Here is a 22,998-nt window from a genome sequence, read left to right as displayed (position 1 = left end):
CATTAAAGTCTTGGCTCTCACGTGGTTCACTTCTTATGACGATACCTTTTGTAGTTTTGCTGAAAAAAGCCTGTTTGTAAGGGCTCCAAATCAGTTTTCAGGAGTGAAAATCTTGGCAGTTGAAGTTTCCCGCTTCTCCTCTACAGTCTCCGTGGCAACGGCTGTGTCGGGTCACGTGATCAGGGCTGTTTATAAATCAGCGTCACACACTTGTACAGGCTCGTGTGTAGTTAGCATGTTTATGCTAGCGGCTCTTTGCTAACCTGCTTCAGTTTCTTCTACTTTCAGCTCTTTTTAACAAAAACTGTAATTATTCTTTTAACTTTTTAACTATTTTAGATAAATTCAGCTATGTTTTATCAACTTTAGCAAATCTATTTCAGCTTTTTTTAAGTTAACATTCAGCTGTTTTAGCTTCTTCTTCATATGTTTAGCTCTGTTAAAACACTTCCTTTTTCTCTTCAGCTAATTTCAGCAGCGTTTTAAAACGTTTCAGCCTTTATCTAAATTACTGTTTAGATAAATTCAGCTATGTTTTATCAACTTCAGCAAATTTATTTCAGCTTTTTTAACCAAACATTTTAACTTCACCTTTAACTGTTTAAATAATTTCAGCTATGTTTTATCAACTTCAGCAAATTTATTTCAGCTTTTTTAACTAAACATTTAACTTTACCTTTAACTGTTTAAATAAATTCAGCTCTAATTCATCAACTTTAGCAAATCTATTTAAGCTCTTTTTAACTAAACATTTAACTTTAAATTTAACTGTTTAGACAAATTCAGCTATGTTTTATCAACTTTAGCAAATAGTTTTCAGCTTTTTTAAGTTAACATTCAGCTGTTTTAGCTTCTTCTTCATATGTTTCTCTGTTAAAACACTTCCTGTTTCTCTTCAGCTAATTTCAGCAGCGTTTTAAAACGTTTCAGTCTTTATCTAAATTACTGTTTAGATAAATTCAGCTATGTTTTATCAACTTCAGCAAATCTATTTCAGCTTTTTTAACTAAACATTTAACTTTACCTTTAACTGTTTACATAAATTCAGCTGTTTTATAAACTTCAGCAAATCGTTTTCAGCTTTTTTAACTTAACATTCAGCTGTTTTATCTTCTTCTTCATATGTTTATCTCTGTTAAAACACTTCCTGTTTCTCTTCATCAACTTTCAGCAGTTCTTCATGAATCGATTCAGCGTTTCAGCATTCACAGTGCATTTTCTTCAGGAAATGCTTTATCTAGTCACTGTGAATGCTGTTGAGCATTCACAGTATTGTTATTGTAATCTTTATTATTATCACTGTGAATGCTGTTGAGCATTCACAGTATTGTTATTGTAATCTTTATTATTATCACTGTGAATGCTGTTGAGCATTCACAGTATTGTTATTGTAATCTTTATCACTGTGAATGCTGTTGAGCATTCACAGTATTGTTATTGTAATCTTTATCACTGTGAATGCTGTTGAGCATTCACAGTGATAAAGATTACAATAACAATACTGTGAATGCTTTTGAGCATTCACAGTATTGTTATCGTAATCTTTATTATTATTATTATTATTCTTCCGTACGTTTTTCGGCGCGTAACTAGTCCCGCATACTTTGAGCTACAGAAACCGTTCAGGTATCAAAATGTTCAGCTTTTTAAGGAGAAGTGTGCTTCCATTCAGAATTTTTATAACTTTTATACTTTTTAAAATATTTAACTTTTAATAACTATTTTTTATAATGGATTCCTATGGGAGAGTCTCTTCAGCAACTCTTCAACTTCTTCTTCTTTCAGCTTTAACTACTTCAGCATACTTTCAGCTACAGAAATCATTCAGGTATCAAAATGTTCAGCTATTTCTGCTCTTTTAATCTTCCATTCAGTTTTTTAATATCTTTTATAGTTTTTTCATAATTACAGTTTTTGTGACTTGATGTTTTTGGCTGATTTTGGACTTTATAATGGGAGTGAATGATGGAACGTTGGTGAAGCTAGAGTGGATGACGTCACAGCTTAGCGTGGAGAGGCCGATTTTTGTAAACCGAAATCTTTGTCAATAAACTGTCAGCACGGCCGCAATTTTTACTCTATAGGAGTAGTTTCTTCACAGAAACGTAGGAATACTTGTCCTGATTCTGATAAGATATTTATCTAAGCTCTGAGACAAATCGTTTTTTCCCTGTGAGCCTCAGAGTGACGGGAGTCCCCCTCCGCTCTTCCATTAGCGCTAATGTTAAATTCGGTCTGAGATTCTGTCCGACAAGCTGAACGGTGCACTTGGATCTCTCGCTCCTGTGACCACAATTTTCAGTCCTCAAACATAGAATTCACACTAGTGGTTCATTAAAGTCTTGGCTCTCACGTGGTTCACTTTTTATGACGATACCTATCGTAGATTTGCTGAAAACAGCCTGTTTGTAAGGGCTCCAAATCAGTTTTCACCAGTGAAAATCTTGACAGTTGAAGTTTCCCGCCTCTCCTCTACAGTCTCCGTGGAAACGGCTGTGTCGGGTCACGTGATCAGGGCTGTTTATAAATCAGCGTCAGGCTCGTGTGTAGTTAGCATGTTTATGCTAGCGGCTCTTTGCTAACCTGCTTCAGTTTCTTCTACTTTCAACTCTTTTTAACAAAAACTGTAATTATTCTTTTAACTTTTTAACTATTTTAGATAAATTCAGCTATGTTTTATCAACTTTAGCAAATCTATTTCAGCTTTTTTAAGTTAACATTCAGCTGTTTTAGCTTCTTCTTCATATGTTTAGCTCTGTTAAAACACTTCCTGTTTCTTTTCAGCTAATTTCAGCAGCGTTTTAAAACGTTTCAGCCTTTATCTAAATTACTGTTTAAATTAATTCAGCTATGTTTTATCAACTTCAGCAAATCGTTTTCAGCTTTTTTAACTAAACATTTAACTTTACCTTTAACTATTTTAGATAAATTCAGCTATGTTTTATCAACTTTAGCAAATCTATTTCAGCTTTTTTAAGTTAACATTTAGCTGTTTTATCTTCTTCTTCATATGTTTATCTCTGTTAAAACACTTCCTGTTTCTCTTCATCAACTTTCAGCAGTTCTTCATGAATCGATTCAGCGTTTCAGCATTCACAGTGCATTTTCTTCAGGAAATGCTTTATCTAGTTATATATTATATATTATTATTCTTCCGTACGTTTTTTGGACTCTAACTACTCCTTCATACTTTGAGCTACAGAAACCGTTCAGGTATCAAAATGTTCAGCTTTTTAAGGAGAAGTGTGCTTCCATTCAGAATTTTTATAACTTTTATACTTTTTAAAATATTTAACTTTTAATAACTATTTTTTATAATGGATTCCTATGGGAGAGTCTCTTCAGCAACTCTTCAACTTCTTCTTCTTTCAGCTTTAACTACTTCAGCATACTTTCAGCTACAGAAATCATTCAGGTATCAAAATGTTCAGCTATTTCTGCTCTTTTAATCTTCCATTCAGTTTTTTAATATCTTTTATAGTTTTTTCATAATTACAGTTTTTGTGACTTGATGTTTTTGGCTGATTTTGGACTTTATAATGGGAGTGAATGATGGAACGTTGGTGCAGCTAGAGTGGATGACGTCACAGCTTAGAGTGGAGAGGCCGATTTTTTAAAACCAAAATCTTTCTCAATAAACTGTCAGCACGGCCGCAATTTTCACTCTATCGGAATAATTTCTTCACAGAAACGTAGATAAACTTGTCCTGATTCTGATAAGCTATTTATCTAAGCTGAGAGAAAAATTGTTTTTTCTCTGTGAGTCTCAGAGTGACGGGAGTCCCCCTCCGCTCTCCCATTAGCGCCAATGTTAAATTCGGTCTGAGATTCTGTTTAACAAGCTGAAGAATCCACCTGGATCTCTCTCTCCTGTGACCACAATTTTCAGTCCTCAAACATAAAATTCACACTAGTGGTTCATTAAAGTCTTGGCTCTCACGTAGTTACGTTTTTATGACGATATCTGTCGTAGTTTTGCTGAAAAAAGCCTGTTTGTAAGGGCTCCAAATCAGTTTTCACCTTAGCAAAAATCTTTGCGGTTGGAGTTTCCCGCCTCTCCCCTACAGTCTCCGTGGCAACGGCTGTGTCGGGTCACGTGATCAGGGCTGTTTATAAATCAGCGTCAGACACAGGCTCGTGTGTAGTTAGCATGTTTATGCTAGCGGCTCTTTGCTAACCTGCTTCAGTTTCTTCTACTTTCAGCTCTTTTTAATAAAACAGTTTAACTATTCTTTTAACTTTTTAACTATTTTAGATAAATTCAGCTATGTTTCATCAACTTTAGCAAATCTATTTAAGCTCTTTTTAACTAAACATTTAACTTTAAATTTAACTGTTTAGATAAATTCAGCTATGTTTGATCAACTTCATCAAATCTATTTCAGCTTTTTTAAGTTAACATTCAGCTGTTTTATCTTCTTCTTCATATGCTTATCTCTGTTAAAACACTTCCTGTTTCTCTTCAGCTAATTTCAGCAGCGTTTTAAAACGTTTCAGCCTTTATCTAAATTACTGTTTAGATAAATTCAGCTATGTTTTATCAACTTCAGCAAATTTATTTCAGCTTTTTTAACTAAACATTTAACTTTACCTTTAACTTTCATATTTTACTGTTTAGATAAATTCAGCTATATTTCATCAACTTCAGCAAATTTATTTCAGCTTTTTTAACTATACATTTAACTTTACCTTTAACTTTTTAGATAAATTCAGCTATGTTTTAATAACTTCAACAAATCTATTTAAGCTTTTTTAAGTAAACATTCAGCTGTTTTATCTTCTTCTTCATATGTTTATCTCTGTTAAAACGCTTCCTGTTTCTCTTCAGGTAATTTCAGCAGAGTTTTAAAACGTTTCAGTCTTTATCTAAATTACTGTTTAAATAAATTCAGCTATGTTTTATCAACTTCAGCAAATTTATTTCAGCTTTTTTAACTAAACATTTAACTTTAAATTTAACTGTTTAAACAAATTCAGCTATGTTTTATCAACTTCAGCAAATCGATTTCAGCTTTTTTTAACTAAACATTTAACTTTACTTTTAACTGTTTAGACAAATTCAGCTATGTTTTATCAACTTTAGCAAATTTATTTCAGCTTTTTTAACTAAACATTTAACTTTAAATTTAACTGTTTAAACAAATTCAGCTGTTTTATCAACTTCAGCAAATCTATTTCAGCTTTTTTAAGTTAACATTCAGCTGTTTTATCTTCTTCTTCATATGTTTATCTCTGTTAAAACACTTCCTGTTTCTCTTCATCAACTTTCAGCAGTTCTTCATGAATCGATTCAGCGTTTCAGCATTCACAGTGCATTTTCTTCAGGAAATGCTTTATCTAGTTATATATTATATATTATTATTCTTCCGTACGTTTTTTGGACTCTAACTAGTCCTTCATACTTTGAGCTACAGAAACCGTTCAGGTATCAAAATGTTCAGCTTTTTAAGGAGAAGTGTGCTTCCATTCAGAATTTTTATAACTTTTATACTTTTTAAAATATTTAACTTTTAATAACTATTTTTTTATAATGGATTCCTATGGGAGAGTCTCTTCAGCAACTCTTCAACTTCTTCTTCTTTCAGCTTTAACTACTTCAGCATACTTTCAGCTACAGAAATCATTCAGGTATCAAAATGTTCAGCTATTTCTGCTCTTTTAATCTTCCATTCAGTTTTTTAATATCTTTTATAGTTTTTCCATAATTTCAGTTTTTGTGACTTGATGTTTTTGGCTGATTTTGGACTTTATAATGGGAGTGAATGATGGAACGTTGGTGCAGCTAGAGTGGATGACGTCACGGCTTAGAGTGGAGAGGCCGATTTTTGTAAACCGAAATCTTTCTCAATAAACTGTCAACACGGCCACAATTTTCACTCTATCAGAATAATTTCTTCACAACAATGTAGGAAAACTTGTCCTGATTCTGATAAGCTATTTATCTAAGCTCAGAGACAAATCGTTTTTTCTCTGTGAGCCTCAGAGTGACGGGAGTCCCCCTCAGCTCTCCATTAGCGCTAATGTTAAATTCGGTCTGAGATTCTGTCCGACAAGCTGAACGGTCCACTTGGATCTCTCGCTCCTGTGACCACAATTTTCAGTCCTCAAACATAAAATTCACACTAGTGGTTCATTAAAGTCTTGGCTCTCACGTGGTTCACTTTCTATGACGATAACTATCGTAGTTTGGCTGAAAAAAGCCTGTTTGTAAGGGCTCCAAATCAGTTTTCACGAGTGAAAATCTTGGTGGTTGAGCTTTCCCGCCTCTCCCCTACAGTCTCCGTGGCAACGGCTGTGTCGGGTCACGTGATCAGGGCTGTTTATAAATCAGCGTCAGGCTCGTGTGTAGTTAGCCTGTTTATGCTAGCGGCTCTTTGCTAACCTGCTTCAGTTTCTTCTACATATTTTCAGCTGTTTTTAACAAAGAACTTTAACTATTCTTTTAATTTTTTTATTTTAGATGAATTCAGCTCTGTTTTATTAACTTCAGCAAATCTATTTCAGCTTTTTTAAGTAAACATTCAACTATTTTAGCTTCTTCTTCATTTGTTTCTCTGTTAAAACACTTCCTGTTTCTCTTCAGCTAATTTCAGCAGCGTTTTAAAACGTTTCAGCCTTTATCTAAATTACTGTTTAAATAAATTCAGCTATGTTTTATCAACTTTAGCAAATTTATTTCAGCTTTTTTAACTAAATATTTAACTTTACCTTTAACTGTTTAGATAAATTCAGCTGTTTTATCAACTTCATCAAATCGATTTCAGCTTTTATAACTAAACATTTAACTTTATCTTTAACTGTTTAGACAAATTCAGCTATGTTTTATTAACTTAAGCAAATTTATTAAAGCTTTTTTTAACTAAACATCTTAACTTTACCTTCAACATTCATATTTTACTGTTTAGATAAATTCAGCTATGTATTATAAACTTCAGTAAATTGATTTTAGCTCTTTTTAACTAAACATTTAACTTTACCTTTAACTGTTTACATAAATTCAGCTATGTTTTATCAACTTTAGCAAATTTATTTCGGCTTTTTTAAGTTAACATTCAGCTGTTTTATCTTCTTCTTCATATGTTTAGCTCTGTTAAAACACTTCCTGTTTCTTTTCAGCTAATTTCAGCAGCGTTTTAAAACGTTTCAGCCTTTATCTAAATTACTGTTTAAATAAATTCAACTATGTTTTATTAACTTCAGCAAATCTATTTCAGCTTTTTTAACTAAACATTTAACTTTAAATTTAACTGTTTAGACAAATTCAGCTATGTTTTATCAACTTCATCAAATCTATTTCAGCTGTTTTAAGTTAACATTCAGCTGTTTTATCTTCTTCTTCATATGTTTCTCTGTTAAAACACTTCCTGTTTCTCTTCATCAACTTTCAGCAGTTCTTCATGAATCGATTCAGCGTTTCAGCATTCACAGTGCATTTTCTTCAGGAAATGCTTTATCTAGTTATTATATATTATTCTTCCGTACGTTTTTTGGCCTTTAACTACTCCTTCATACTTTGAGCTACAGAAACCGTTCAGGTATCAAAATGTTCAGCTTTTTAAGGAGAAGTGTGCTTCCATTCAGAATTTTGATAACTTTTATACTTTTTAAGATATTCAGCTTTTTTCATCAATTTTTTATAATGGGTTTCTATGGGAGAGTCTCGGCAATTCAGCATTCACAGTGCATTTTCTTCAGGAAATGCTTTATCTAGTTTTATATATTTTTTTATATTTTGACGTCTCTGCAGTTGACACTTCTTTAGATTCCTGTCAGGATCTCAACTCTTTTATTTTCCTGTTTTCCACATTGAAATATAGAGAAGCAGCTTGTAACTTGTTAATGCACAGAAACTGAATGTTATAAATTAATAAAACTTTTAAATCAAATATTTAAGTTCATGTGAAAATATGAAGAGTTGGAGTTGGAGATTTACATCTATAAATTAAAACAGGCTGCAGCTCAAACCAGCTGCTGCACAGAGATCAGTAAGATCAGTTTAACACAGGTGGACTCAGTCAAGGTCTAGACTCATGAACCTGACCACAGTTTGGAGTCACCAGTCTAAACACTGGGAGCTGGACAAGGTTCGTAGTCATTTGGGTGAACTGACCCTTTGCTAGTCAACATGATGTCATACGTACGGCTGTATGTGATGATGCGTTCAGTGGCGTCCCCCTCTCCAAAGCGGGTGATAGGAGTGAGGCGGACCAGGTAGGACTCCGGTTTGATGAGTTCAGTCAGGTTATAGGTCAACAGCTCCCCCATCCGGATGTTTCCATCTATGGGAATCTCCTGCTCCCACCAGCGAGACTGACCCATCTAAAACAGAACGGGGGCACATAATAATAATAATAATAATAATAATAATAATAATAATAATACTTTATTAATCCCTTTTGGGAAATTATTTGTGGACAGTCTGCCCCCTTGAGGCACCAGGGGTTCCAGGTTTAGTGTCTTGTCCAAGGACACTTTGACCTGTGGCCAGCAACTGGAGGTAGCCGGGAAGTGAACTACCAACTCTGGGGTTTTCTAAACAACTGTCGACTTCCCCACCAACTGAACCACAGTCACGCTTCTGGGCTCGCAAACCTCACAAACAAAAAGACGAGCTGAAACCTGCAGAGATTGGACAAGTTCCACCAGCTTCAGTCAGGCTTAGTCAAAAATACAGATCCACTGTGGACAAGTTACAACCATTTGGACTGAGTTCCGAGAGACCTCACACAGGACGTGTTCCTGTCAGATCTTTACAGAAGCTTCTTCACTTCCTTGCTGCTGTTTTAACGTCAGCAGGTGAAACACAGTTCAGTTGGGTTTAGGTCAGGACTCTAGCAAAATTCTGACTTTGTATTTTTAGAGAGAAGTCGACAGTTTCTGAATGAGATTCAGCTGCTCAGGAATCATCAGAGTGAAACTGTGACTCACAGCTTTGTGCAGGTTGTGTTTATTTCTCTCTTTACTTTCCTTCTACTTGTCATTTTCTGCCTTATCAGCACTTCTTCTCTGCTCATTTTCTTCCTCTGCAGCAAAAACATGGGGTTACCATGGCAACAACCCATCCCTTCATCCTTTTTCAGTGAAGTCGGACTTCGTGACTTCATGACTTCATGTTCCCCTCATGGCTTCAACTGTCAGCTCAGACTCACAGCATGTTTTATTTTTCAGATTTTCTTCCTGCTATGTGTAAAGTTACTGGACCAAACCGACCTGCTGACGAGAACATCTTTGTTCCTGTAACCTCTGGGGAGATAAAATAAAATGTTTTTAATTTCTACATCATGATAAAACCACAAAGATTCTCCTGGGAAAGTTTAACATGAACCATGTTAAACCAAGATGCTGCGAGGTTTAAACAGAGAGGCTGCGTCCTATATCTGTCAGCGAGAGAGAGGATTACCTCCAGCTACTGCAATCTGGCCACTGAGCATCACACACACACACACACACACACACACACACACACACACACACATCTGTATCTCTGTCCTCAGGAGAACCTTCACCAACAGTTCTCTGATGTTAATATAAACCTGGTTTCTAATAATCTGCCTTAAAGGATGTCTTTAAAAACATTCTGAAAAACAAAGTAGTAGTAAGTAGTAGTAAAGTACAGGAGCACTTTGTTTCTGAATCACTGCAGCACATTCTCACATCATCCAACCCGCAATACACACAGTTGTGATGAAAAGCGTACAGCTGGATGTGCTTTCCACTGTATTACCTGCACATCTCACATTAATTACTCAGGCGTCTAATTAAACTGAATAACTGATGTCTGGAGGGAAAACCACCAAACCTTGTGTAAACTCTGCGTCTCAGTGAGGCTGGTCTGAATAAAACCTGTTCAGTTCAACACACGACTGTAAACAAAAATCTGAGATTAAAATGTGAAACACAGGTTGATTATTGTAGAAGCTCGTTAAGTCCCAAAGTGTCTCGTTTGTTTATAGAGGCTCCACAAACATCTGTGCTTCATTATTTCTTCACTTATCACCATTTATTTAACTTGAGAATTAATCAAGTAAAAATGTTGCACAGATAATCTGAAAACAAACGAGTCAGCAGAACATTAACAAGGTTCTGCTATGGTTAGAAATAGCACATTTAATTTTAAATATTGCCTGCACAAATGAAGCAGAAGAGGTTTATTCATATCCTGATCGTAGGAGACATTAACTAAACTGGTCTAACATGTTTTACGTTTTCCTGTGCGACAGACTCAGACTGAATATTTTTGGATGTGCAGACATTTAAGAAGCTTCCTGTAGAATGTGGTGGTTTTTCATTCAACTCTGAGACAGTTTTATTGAGCAGGAAAACACTGTGTCTCTCTGATTGGTTCAGTCGGAGGATTTTTACTGGATCATAAACCTCGTAGACCGGTTTTACAGCTTTTATTAAAGTTTATGACCAGTAACAAACAACAATGACTTCACTCTGTGTTTGTCACCTTTATGACTTCCAGGAACATGAAAATAGAACATTTAACATACCGGTGAATGAAAAAGCTGTTTTCTATAGTTTTGTAGCTGTGACTGGTTTAATGTCGAGCTCTATAAACTTATTTTATCATCATTCTGGATGTAAACATTAGACTCTTTTATTCAGCGTCATGTCAGGTGTATTTATAGTGTACGTGCCCAGACAGGTAAAACTAAAGTTTTACTGAACTCTCTGGTTTTATTTATCATGGGTGAGGTGATATCCCAGGGTAGGCATAAGGAGGTCTGGCCTAGGGACCCCTACTGGAGGTAGGCAACGGCCGGGATTTGAACCCTCTCCCACATAGGATGGAGCTATGCAGCCATTTAGAACCAAGACGTTGTCTTGTGTAAACTAAGGAACAGACTCTGGTTAGCAGGAAACACCCAGCACTGGACCGGGTCTGAACACAGAATCCTTTGTGCACCGACCTGTCTGAAACTGAGTCTGTAGGCCAGGATCCGGTCCACAGCGTTTGGGTCCATCTGAGTCCACTGCAGCTTGAAGCCGTAGACGGTAGGTCTGTTCTGCCACAGAGCGCCATAGGTGTCGTAGTAGAACTCTGGAGCGTTGGCTTTCCCTGAGGAGACACGGAGAACCAGAGCCAGGTTCAGTGAAGTAGGACGATTCAGCCAAGTGATCAGGACCCGTTCTTTATTTCTTTATTATATAGTTTTCTCTACATTTCCATCATGTTTCTACTCGTTTTCCTCTTTACGCACAGTTATGGTAACTGTCTCAGAGGTTGAACTACACTATGTTACAAACATGTATAAAAGCACGATGATGTTTTCCAACTGTTCCTCCTGGAGAAACATTTGAGAGAAAGCTCTGCTGAGATTTTAAATCCTGACTGACTGTAAACACTGTGTGCTTCTCTTTTTGCTGGTGGGAAACCATGACCAACTGGACTCCATATTAACTTAAAAGACTTTAACTGTTATACTGGACTGCCTGCTGCCAACACAGCATGTAATCACCCATATGAGGATGGGTTCCCTGTTGAGTCTGGTTCCTCTCAAGGTTTCTTCCTGTTGCCTTCTCAGGGAGTTTTTCTTGCCACTGTCGCCCTCGGCTTGCTCATCAGGGACAATCACATTATTATGATTAATACACATACACTGTTCATGTACTGTTCTTTGGTTGTGTGAAGCTGCTTTGTGACAATGTCAATTGTAAAAAGAACGATACAAATAAAATTGAATTGAATTGAATTGAATTGAATTGAATTGAATGAGCCGACTTCTGATGATATGATCTCGATTTATCTAGTTTTCATGTTTGTTTGGTCCAAAGAGAGAAAAAGAAGAAATTATGAGAGAGTAAAACAGAGAAGAAGAGTCAGAGTTAATCTCAGAGGAAACAGGATTATGAAACTCTACTTAATGTGACAGTAAACAGAGTGTGTGTGTTTGGAGTGCATGTATATTTGTATATTCTGTGTGTGTGTGTCTTGCTGATGTGCAGGTTGGAGGATTAAACCACAGAAGAAGAGTCGACTGACGGGAACGAAGCCTCCAGAGTGAACGACGTGATAACACAGAGCCGAGTCCTGATTGGCTGACTCAGCTGCGTCTCACACACACACACACACACACACACACACACACACACACACACACACAGTGTCTCAGACCACTTTTCTAAAACTTAATGTATTGAGCAGTGAAATGAAGATCGTGGTTCACTCAGAGTATGAATCTCTAATTACAGGTTTTCAACATCTGGTGCGAAAACGATTTGACTTTTCAGGGGATCTGACTTGTAGCTTTCACAGCAGCCTGAACAAACCAAACGAGCAAACAGAGCAGAGGTTTGTCTTCACTTTACACACCTGAGGGTAGGAGACAGGGGACAGACACAGATACATGGTGGTGTGTTCTAGAGTAAGTCACCAGATATTCAAGACGTCACTGAACCTGTTTTTAACACCACAGGAGCCTTTCTGTTGTTTGTGAAACATACAGTACTGTAATTAAGTGCAGTTTTGAGGTCTTGGTACTTCCTCCTAATACTTTATATTTCACTATATCTCATATGGGAAGCTGTGACCTCTTCACTGCAAGAAAAAGAATGTCAAGGTCATGTCTGTGTTACCATTTGTTTAACTTGTGCACGTGCATCTTTAGTTAAACAAAAGGGCAAAATCATGTCAGACACGATGCACATTACAACAGGTGGCAATAAAACACAAAGACAAGCAGTGAGAAGAAGAGTGTGAGCAGGTAAACATGGAAGTGAAAATACCAATGTCCTCAGAGCCACTTTAACAAGAACGGGAAATCCAGTACCGACAGGATTTAGAGTACCACAAAAAAGTAGTACAATCTGCAAATGTTGGGTGGTGGAGAGATGTCTGAACCGGTGTTTCATCAGCCCTAATTTTCTGCCTTTAGTCCACATTAACGTCAGAGACCAGCGTCACCTGTCTTCCAGCTTTCATGAAGTTTTTATTGTGGAGATTATTATTATCTGAATTTCAGTAACTCAGGGTGATGGAAACATGAATAATGTAAAGATAAAGAACATCACATTCAACCAACGCACAGAAAAAGAACGGGGGTCACAAACCCAAACAAGACGTCTCCTTCTATTTGGTTCAAACTGTCACACGTCAGCAGGGGGTCAACGGGGCTGAGATGCACAGATCTTAGCAAATTCTTTTAAACATGAATAAAAGAAACATGAAGATGAGTCTTTTCTTTTTTTTTCAGCTGCTTCAACTTAAAGAGTCCAAACCCTGAACGTTCCCATCCGTCCTGTGACAGTCTGCTGTGTCGTCATGTTTAATGTCACAGTGAAATGTCACAATTTCTTTATTCTGAAACTCTGCCGTCGACTCACTGGCTGCTGCAGGATGAGCGAGGTTTAAAATGCCACCAGCGTTTTCACACCTGATTAACAACACAAACTTCACCTCAGCAACGACAAGCCGGACATAATCGGCGTCGTTTTCCATCAGCTCTCCACCCTCAGCTTACAACTTCCCCTCTTTAAACACTTTTTGCTGCTGCCTGCAGAACGCGCTGCAGCTCGGCGGCCGCCCTCGATAAGAGGCTTAGTGCAGCCGCTCGTTTTACAGGAAGAGTCTCGCAGCGCTGACAGGGCGTCTCTGTATGCAAGCTTTCATCGGGAGAGGATGGAGATACACGTCGACTGAGCCAAACAGCACTTCCTCTGGGACTTCTGAAAGTCTGCTCGGTTAAAAACAACAGTCTGACGATTCAGAAACGAGTCCACAGTGACAGCAGATTTTATTTCTTTATTTTAACTCTGATAAGATCCTGGTTAGAAAAATACTGATATTTTGGGATAAACATGAAACAGAAGTCAACACATCTTCTCTGTGATTGTTTAATACTCATTCTGCAGTAGAAGACCTGAACCCAGCAGCACTGAGGCAAAAGAACTCAGACGTGAAACAATCCAACTAAAAAACTACTGATCATCATCAGAAGTCTCCAATCTTGGCTCAGAGTGTCTGTACAAAACATCACATCGTCATGTGACAGAAACAATGTGACAGCAATGCGTGTCTGCAGCAGTGAAGGAACCAGTCGAAAAACTGATGTGTGGAAAAGAGAGTTCAATGTAAAATCACAGTTAATACACTAAAACGTGAACAGAAAACATGGTAGGGTTCTTTTAACAAAACAGAAACAGCTGAACATTCAAGATAAAGTTTAGCTTGTGTCAGATGTCTGTTGTGTTGATCCAACAGCAGAGAGGGAGCAGGAAGACTTCGACATGTGAGATGTGGATGTTTCCTGAAGCTTTGCACTTTATTTATGCTGCTCAAACTCTCAGAGATTCTTTACTCTTGTGTACTAAAAGAAAAACTCGAGGTCTGTCAACACTCCCACAGACCCGAGGCCTGTTAACAAAACCCTTCTCAACAGACTGAAAAACCTGCACGGTCTGAACAGTCGAGTCTCAGGTCTCGGTCACAATCACCTCCAACTCCACAGGAAACTTAACCTGCCGACTCACCTGTGACCAGGAAGGTGCAGCGTCCCGCTCCGGCCTCATTGGTGATGTCACAGGTGTACTCTCCGTAGCCCTCCCGGTTCAGAGCTCTGACTTGGTATTCAGTGTCTCCCTGCTGCTCGCTTAACTGTCCCACGGTGAGGAGGCGGGAGCCTAGCTTCCACTCATACCGCAGGAGGCGGGCCGGGTGAGCTCGCAGCAGGTGACAGGTAAGGACGAACGCCCGGCTGAGAGCCTGACGGATTTCTGTATACACCGGCTCCACCACAGGAGGGACTGATGGAGAGAGAAGTGGAAACGTGAGGCGGCGCAGCTCGAAAAATATTAAAATCTATTAGTATTAATATTAGTATAAGCAATATATCATTATTATCACACATCCTGGGGTTTGAAAATTCTTTAGAAAAGCTGTTTCTGTGTAAATGAGGTTGTGGGAAAATCTTTTTATACTTGTGAGGACCGACAGTGGCATCATGAACTTCTTCCTGAAGCTCAGGTCTCGGTCTGGACCAGAGCAGAACAGCTGGCACGAACACTTTCAGCAACTTTTAGTTATTCAATGAAAAGAAGAAAGAAAATCGCTGCTCGTCTGTTTGAAGATCAGTTTTCACATGAATCGACCTGAAAGTTGATTCGCTGAATTAAACGGATCAAACTCAGACATGGCTGCTCTCTCTTCACTTTTTAATGAAGCCAGAAGTGTCTCTGAAATAACTTTAAACCTCTTAAGTATCTGAAATATTTAAACTCAGTCAGGCTTTAACCTCAGTGCCGCAGCGCTCTGCTAAAGGGCACAAAGGCAGCTTCAGATCTGTCTTTTTAAATCCCTCCAGCAGAACTTCTTCAGAGGATTTCAGCCATGTTACAGGTGTCACTTGACAGATTAACGTCCTGCAGTCAAACACAAATCGACAGACAGAAAAGTAGCAGCGACCGTGTTCTGACCCAAGAGGAAAAGTCTAAATCTGAATCCGACTGGTCAAACAAGACGCAGCTATTTAATTCCCATAATGCACTGCTTGTTTATGATCTTTCTACAGTCTAATAACTTTATTATAACAGAGTGTAACAAGTGTTGCTGTGGTTGCAGTTTTATTTCCATGATAATTTAATTCAGTAGAATGATTAGTGAAGGTGTAAGAACACTTCATTCTCCACCTCACTGCCTACATTCATTATTTTTCATGCAGATTCCTGTTTGAGCCCTTTTGACAGCTCGACACAGCACTAACGTCCCCATAATCCAACATGAAAAACAACCTTGGAGAGAGCTTCAGTTTCCCTATGTATTGTATCCCTACTTTAAAGAAAACCTCATTTATGTGTTAATGCTACGGCTGTAACTTATTCTCCTCATCACAACAATGACGTTCCTGTAATCCGCGTAAAAAAACGACCTCGGGAGATTTTATACAACAGCTACAGTCGTCAGTTCCACTTTTAACTCTTTCGTCTGTTCACTAACTTGCACGTTTGTAACTTGTTTAAAAGCCAGAGGACGACATTCATCAGAGGGATTGTAGGGACGTCACCTCTGCACACCACTCACGTCCCTGTAATCCAGTAAAAAACCAACAGCCTGTGAGGGATTATTGTCAAAGTAAAACCTTAAAAAAGCTACTAACTGCTAATAAGTGTTTATCTTCAGGCTTCATGTGAACTCGATTAGCATGTTTAGGAAAAGTCATTAAAAGCGCAGCAGGACACAGTTAATGACCAATAAAGTGCAGACATGAAAACTTACTGTGCTCATATCGTTTAGGTTTTTATTCTAATGAGCGTCTTTCAGTTCATGTACAACATGTTTTCTGCTCGTTAAGTTTCACAGATTGAGACGTTGTTGTTTATTTTTCCTCTTCAGCTTCTTTTCAGGAACAGAAACATTTTCTGTTTGCTTCCAGTTAAATCTGTGTCGTGTGTGACTTGAATGTAGTTTCACTTATTTCACAGTAATCCACCTGTAATCTGCCCTCACTTTAATCTGCTTAGTGTTGTTGCACAGTGGAAACTGCAAACACACTGCAGGAAGTTTAGAGAACAGAGATGTTTCTTTTTACATAAGTAAAATCCCTGCTTTTAAAACCTGACTTTGTGTTCGCTGTGAAACGGACTGTACCATGAACTAAGTACTGAGAGAGGCTGAGCGGACCGATGCTGTTGGATTATTCAGAATCAGAGAAGTCACACAGTCAAAGTTCCCCCACCCTCCACAGTATGTCTGTTAGTCTGTGCCTGTGTGCCCGATCCTCCACCTCACACTACAGATCTACAGAGGCTCAGGTGAAGAAGAATTAGCTGTTAATGAGGTTAATGATTAGCAGAGTTTTAATGAGGAGGGAGGTAAAAGCAGAAGCAGCCCAGTGTGGACAGGTGGTGTTTTAGATCAGATCACACAGAGCTGCTGTTTTTCACTATAACAACATTTAAAAATGACTTTAACATTTGTTTTTGTAGAGGTGCACAGATCGAGAATAAAAGATATTCCAAATAATTTCAGTGTAAACAGTAGAAACGCTGAGCTCTATGGCTGTTTAACAATGTGAAGACTGAAGCAACTTACTGTACAGTAATACTGTAATCAACATTTCCAATAAACAGTTTGAAGATCAAACATTTGTTTAATGAAATGTTGGATGAAAATGGCTCCTTCATGTTCTTTCTATAACAATCTGTTATATAAAATTGTTGTTCTTGCAGCTGTGAACATCTTTCCTTCAGTGCTGCTTCCATCTCTGATTGTGTTACTAAAGAGCTTCCTGTGATTTGATGAGTCAGTGTTGGCGTTGACTTGTTTTCAGTCTCAAACTACTCGGCTGAAGATTTCTTGCCAGTTTCCACATCAATTCTCCGGAGAATCAGAACAAGTCGAGCAGCAGAGGAGATTCACTTTGACAGCCTTTTAGTGCAGCAGGAAGCCAGGAGCTGTGTGTGTTTGTGTGTGTAGCTTCCTGTCACATCCTCTGATGGTATTTTGTGCAACACGGTACCCTCCAGGTTAGTCGGCGCGCGATTGGAAGGTCGTAGATTCGATCTCCATCCACAGACAGACAGCATGTGTTCCTGCTGCCCGCGCGCCCTTGAGCAGAGGCGTCGAACCAACGCTGTACCTGCTGCGATGGAGCTGCTGGTGTGCGTTTCCACTGAAACGGCGTCTGCTGTGATGGATGTGATGCGGTTTGATGGGATGACGTGACGTTTGCTCTGCGGGGCTCCCTCACCTCTCTGGGACTTTCAGCACAGTTGTTTCCTGCTGCTGTTTGTTACGGTTGTTTCAGCTCCAAAGAGATTTCTGACTGAAAACTGAGCAGCCAGGGAAGAAGAGCGGAGACTGAGGGAGACGTTAGCGTTGTGATGTTATACAAGTTAACAAGTTGTCTCTGATTTATTTCAATACATCTGAAATCATCATCATCCACAAACAGTGACCTGAATCCAAAGAGTCTCCACTGTTCAGATGTGTCATCGAGAGCTACAAACAGTAAAAACAGACTTCTAGCACCTCAGGAACATCACACGTGTCCGGTCACAGCTCTGCTGAAACTCTGATCCACACTTCTGTCACAGCGTCCTCAAGTCCACCTGCAGAACACTGACACTGTCCATGACTCTGCTGCCGATGTACTTCACTTAATTTAGGCTGTGGTCACACCACCCCCCCGGCTCCCAATCCATCAGCAGGTTCACTTCCAGATTTTTATTCGGTAGCGTTCTTTAAACAGTGCTCTATGAATAACGTGTTTTATTACTAAACCTGTCGCTGGGTGATCTGTGGTTCTGAATCAATGCACTAAATTAACACTGATGGAACAACAAAACGAACTGAACCCAGAGTACAGAGCATAGACTACTGTTCTCTGACAGCTGATCTTCAGGAACGAAAAGTGAATTCTGCACATTTTACTGACGTGCAGACTCAATGTTTTGCACACACATTCTTACTAATATCATTTCCTGGACTTGCATGTATTGATTAGCTGATTAACCCCTTTATTTATGTGTGTGTGTTACTCACACTGCACCACCAGCTGGATCAGCGCCTTTCTGGGTTTCACATTGAAGCCGTTGTACTGGCTCGTCTGGCAACAGTACGTCCCGCTCATGTCTCTTGTCACGTTGCTGATTCTCAGGACACCGTCGTAGCTCTCCATCTGAGCCGAGCCATCTGGCATCAGAGCCACAGTTGACACTGCTGCCCCGCCCTCCTCCACCCGAGACCACAGGATGATTGGTTTGGGTTTCCCTGAGACCAGACACTGCAGGTCCACGGTGTCGCCCTCCTGAGAGATGAGGTGAGAACGGCCCCTGGGGACAGTCAGCTCCGGAGGAACTGCAAGGACAGAGACAGAAAGACCCCAGGGTCTATTAAATTATCGGTTTGTTTAAACGTCCTTAGGCTCCTGACGACCCATACTGTACAGGTCAGTTTGGTTATTTCTTCAAACACTCCAACAACGTAACCTAAAATGATCAGACGATTAATCAATAAGGTGATCAACAGTTTTAATTTTGTGGTGGATCCGTTGAGTCTGGTACAGAACTAGCTTAGAAACAGCATCTGTGGTTCTGTAAACAGAGACGTCCTGGGTGGTAAAACACTCCATGACCATGGGCCAAGGATTCACTCTGTTCATCACTACATGTCAGTGATTACATTACACAACAATGAATGTAGTAAGTTTTTCTGTCTCACATTAAGACATTTCTACAGTGAGCTACAGTAACTGGTCTGATCATGAATAAAAAAGGAGGCAGGATAAGAACAGGAAACATTTCTCTTGTCCTTCATTTAAAGACGCACTTCATTTAAAGAGGGGGGAGGAGGAGGAGTAGGGGGCGGGGGATGCTGCTGGACTGTTTTAACATTTATTTTCCTTTTGGGGAAGCAGCAGCGACCCGAGCGCGACCTTCTGTTTCAACACGAAACATCCGTCAGCGTCAGAGTTCAGACAAGTGGAGGCTGCAGCGACGCCTCCATTAAAAACTCCATCCTTCCATTTTCTGCCCTCCATCTCTCTCTTTCCTTGATCCCGCTCTCTCCAGCCATCCACCCTCTCTGAATCTTTCCTCCCTTCAGCCAAGGTCAGAAGCGAACAAGAAGTCCTTCGCTGCCTGCAGACGCTCAGCGTCAGTCTGAATGAAAAGTTTTTGTTTTCTTTGCAGAAACTGAAGTCAGGCGTTCAAAGCTGCAGCGCTTTCTCAGCAGGAGCTGCTGCAGCATTGTGTTGCTTCACTCGACAGAAGAGGAGGAGCTCACTTCACATTTAAAAATATTATTTTCACTGATGCCCAGAAAATGATGCAACACACAGGAAATACAAAGTTTAAAACCAACAAGATTTTAGGAGGACTACTTTGGATCGTGTAATCCCGAGTGCCATTTTTACTGACTGAGACATTATCGCTTGAATCAGCTGAGGTTTTCTCAGGATACTGAACCCATTCTTTTGCTACACACCTCCACATTATACATATTACATATTTACACCCCCATACTTCAAAGATATGAAGTACAGACTCACATCAGCCACAACTGACTGGAAATGCAAAATGTTTCAGATTCTAAAATCAGCCGGGCTAAAACTGGACCAAATCCATAAAGTGTCTGCCCGGCTTTAGAGCCCCGCAGGCCTCTTACGTGTTCTTGTACCCAAACAAACACAGTAACAATCAGCTTGCTGTTTATTCAGTGACATTTGCAGTGAAAAGGTCACAAAGATCCCGGATAAAGAGGTGTGGACACAGACCGCAAGACGCAAGTTACTGTTTCCCTCTGCTGACTATCTGCACTGACTGACGCAGCAGAACATTAAACATCTTATTATCGTGGAGAGGTGACATCTAGCAGCCGTAGTAAATCTGACAGGAGGAAGTGTGGTATCAGGTGATGGGAGACAAATCACAGCACGAGAAGTCCCAGTTTGTTTTGTAACCGTTATTGTTGTATCATATTTTTTGCCCATACCATGACCTTTTCCAAACCCTAATCAACTTGTGTTTGTGCCAAACTCAAACCTGTATTGGGTAGTGGCTGTATTTTTATAAAAAAGGTTAAAGGAGCTCACATATCAGCAAACAAGTCCTGTTTATAATCTGATCACAAACAAACATGGACCAAAAACAGGAATAAAAAGACCAACGGATGATTTAAGTCAGATCATCGAGCGTTCAAACATAAAATTTCAACTGTACAAATAACTGATAGAGACATATCGGTGTCAGATCCACATTTACATGGATCTTCCAGAGATCAGGAAAAGCTACAGAAAAGGTGTATTAAGGAGTGTCCCAGGTGAGTAAAGACCCCCCACCACAGCAAGCCTTACCTGTGGTGGACGAGATGTTGACGTCAATGCTGATCTCGGAGATCCCTCCATTCCTCAGCGACGCCACGCAGGTGTAGGTGCCGAAGTCAGTGAACTTGAGGTCAATGATGTCGAGGTTAGTGGTTCCCGGGGAGACGTCTGTGTCGGTGTGGGTGATCACCATCCGCTCGGAGCTCCGCAGCGGTCGGCCATTTTTCAGCCAGCTGAACTGCAGCTCCTCCGGCGGAGTGGCCTCTACCTGGCAGCTGATCTTCACCTCCCGACCGATCTGGATGTTGTCGTCATTATGGTATGGGTCGGGCGTGATCCAGAACCGACCTTTACGAAGACCTGTTAGAGACAGAAGTGGTGATTAAGAATCCAGAGGACAAGGATTCAAGGAGAGGTCTTTGTGAGTCCGCTCCACTCTCCATGGAGCAACCATGACCAAAATCCCACTGATTAATGTCCAAGGAAAATGTCCTCAGAACAAATGTATCATCACATTTTTATTTATATAAGAAAACTGAACTGAGTTTGTCTTAAATTCCTGCTGTTCAAGATTTAAACTCATTAACTGACGTAAAGAGTAGAAACATATTTTATCTGTCGGCTGCAGAATGTTTTCTATGACTTATAACAATCTGTCTCTGAAGCACATCAAGTATAAACTAATTTTATTCTATCTGTCTGCACTTAATCACAGTGGCTCATTACTGATCAAACTGACCAGTTTTGTGTTCCATCTTGTGTTTGTCATTTTGGATCAAGTCTAGTTGTCCCTGTGTCTTGTCAGGTACAGCATCGCTGTGTCTTCCACTGGTCCACTTCGGACTGGATCTAATGAAGACCTCTGTTTCGAGGTAATCAGACTAAAAAGGAATTGACAGCTGAGGAGAAACTAAGCCTTTGCTAAAGTTACATTGGCTTGAAACTCAGGGCTCCAATGAAAACTCTACTTTCTGATCCACTGGAGACTTTTTATAAACTAACATCTATAATAATAATGTATACTTTATTGATCCCCTTGGGGAAATTCGTTTTGGACAGCTGCCAGACTGAGTTGGCGCTACTACGGGGTTGCAGTGTCTTGTCCAAGGACACCTCAGCAAGTAGCCGGAGGAACCGGGAATCGAACCACTCACCCTGGGGTTTGTAGGCGACTGCTCTACCACCTGAGCTACTGCCGCCCCTAAAAACATGAACGTAGCTTTGTGACTCAAAGATTAAATGTGACGTTCTGCAGCAGTTTCTATCAGACACTGAGGCTGACAGCAGAGTTTGGTCTCTCCTCATATTTTACATGATTACAATTACCGTCATGCTGTGGAGAAACTAATCCGTCCAAATGGGGTTTAATTATTACTGAGGCCATTTGTTCAGTTTAATCCGGTGACCGGCCAGCGACAATGTGCGGCTGCTGCCGCTTTTCTTCCTCTTTTCATTTATCCTGTGATAGAACACCTCACTGAACTAATAGTGGACAACACGTTACTTCAGATGTTCAGTAGGAAGGACTTGAAGTTATATCTGCAAAAGCAACAACCAACCAGTCATTAAAAGTTTATCCACCATCACTCTGTATTGTTAAAGGGTGGATTCAATAAAGACACGACAGATCAGGACTGTTTGTGTTGATATTTGTAACCTTGGTTGAAGATCAGATCAGAGAATTTATACAGAAAACCAAGAAACTTAATGTAGATCTGTCTATCTACTGTGTTCTGTGGGGTACACTTCAGTAGATATATATAGAAGGTTAATTTATGACCACATGCCGGAATATTGTTTCTAAAATATGAGTTCTACCAGCAGAGCTCCAACAATGGCAGCTGATGTGTATTGGCTCAATATGTGACGTACAGTAGATGTAAGTTTGCTCGTATCAAATATAATGAGAGTTGGTGATATGATGAATGCAAATAAGGACCCAAAGCTGGCAAAGCCTCTAGTATTATTTCAGTGTATAATCTGGGAGTTAGGCATTGGTGAAAACTGTGCTGACGTTGTTCAACTCAGTCAAACAGTAACATGTTAAGGCAGCTTCACCTAAATATGTTGATTCGGTCGCTGTAATTGTTCATGTTTCCACCAGACGGTGTGATGTTCCTGCCAACAGGCAGCAGTACAAGCGGCAGTGTTCAGCGGACGACTGCAGACGGGCCAGAAGGTTGTAGTTTACATCCCAGATCTGTGTGTGTGAGAATAAAAATAGCTCCAGATC

The 22,998-nt window shown here is 39.5% G+C and overlaps 1 protein-coding gene across 3 annotated transcripts in view; it reads right to left on the bottom strand.

Moving 5' to 3' along the window:
- Nucleotides 1-22,998, bottom strand: part of mdga2a (MAM domain containing glycosylphosphatidylinositol anchor 2a) — an 84,718-nt gene that overhangs the window by 19,766 nt on the left and 41,954 nt on the right. For all 3 annotated transcript variants that reach the window (XM_026340369.1, XM_026340372.1, XM_026340368.1), the window contains exons 7-11: nt 20,796-21,125; nt 18,485-18,799; nt 14,476-14,748; nt 10,917-11,065; nt 8,142-8,319 (exon numbers count right to left, since the gene is read on the bottom strand). In XM_026340369.1, coding sequence (XP_026196154.1) covers nt 8,142-8,319; nt 10,917-11,065; nt 14,476-14,748; nt 18,485-18,799; nt 20,796-21,125 — 1,245 coding nt within the window. The remainder of the gene's footprint in view (nt 1-8,141; nt 8,320-10,916; nt 11,066-14,475; nt 14,749-18,484; nt 18,800-20,795; nt 21,126-22,998) is intronic.

This window comes from Anabas testudineus, chromosome 22 (assembly GCF_900324465.2).
Source record: "Anabas testudineus chromosome 22, fAnaTes1.2, whole genome shotgun sequence".
Classification (NCBI taxonomy): domain Eukaryota; kingdom Metazoa; phylum Chordata; class Actinopteri; order Anabantiformes; family Anabantidae; genus Anabas; species Anabas testudineus.
The sequence above is the reverse complement of the archived record's forward strand: the minus strand, read 5'-3'. Positions and strand labels throughout refer to the sequence as shown.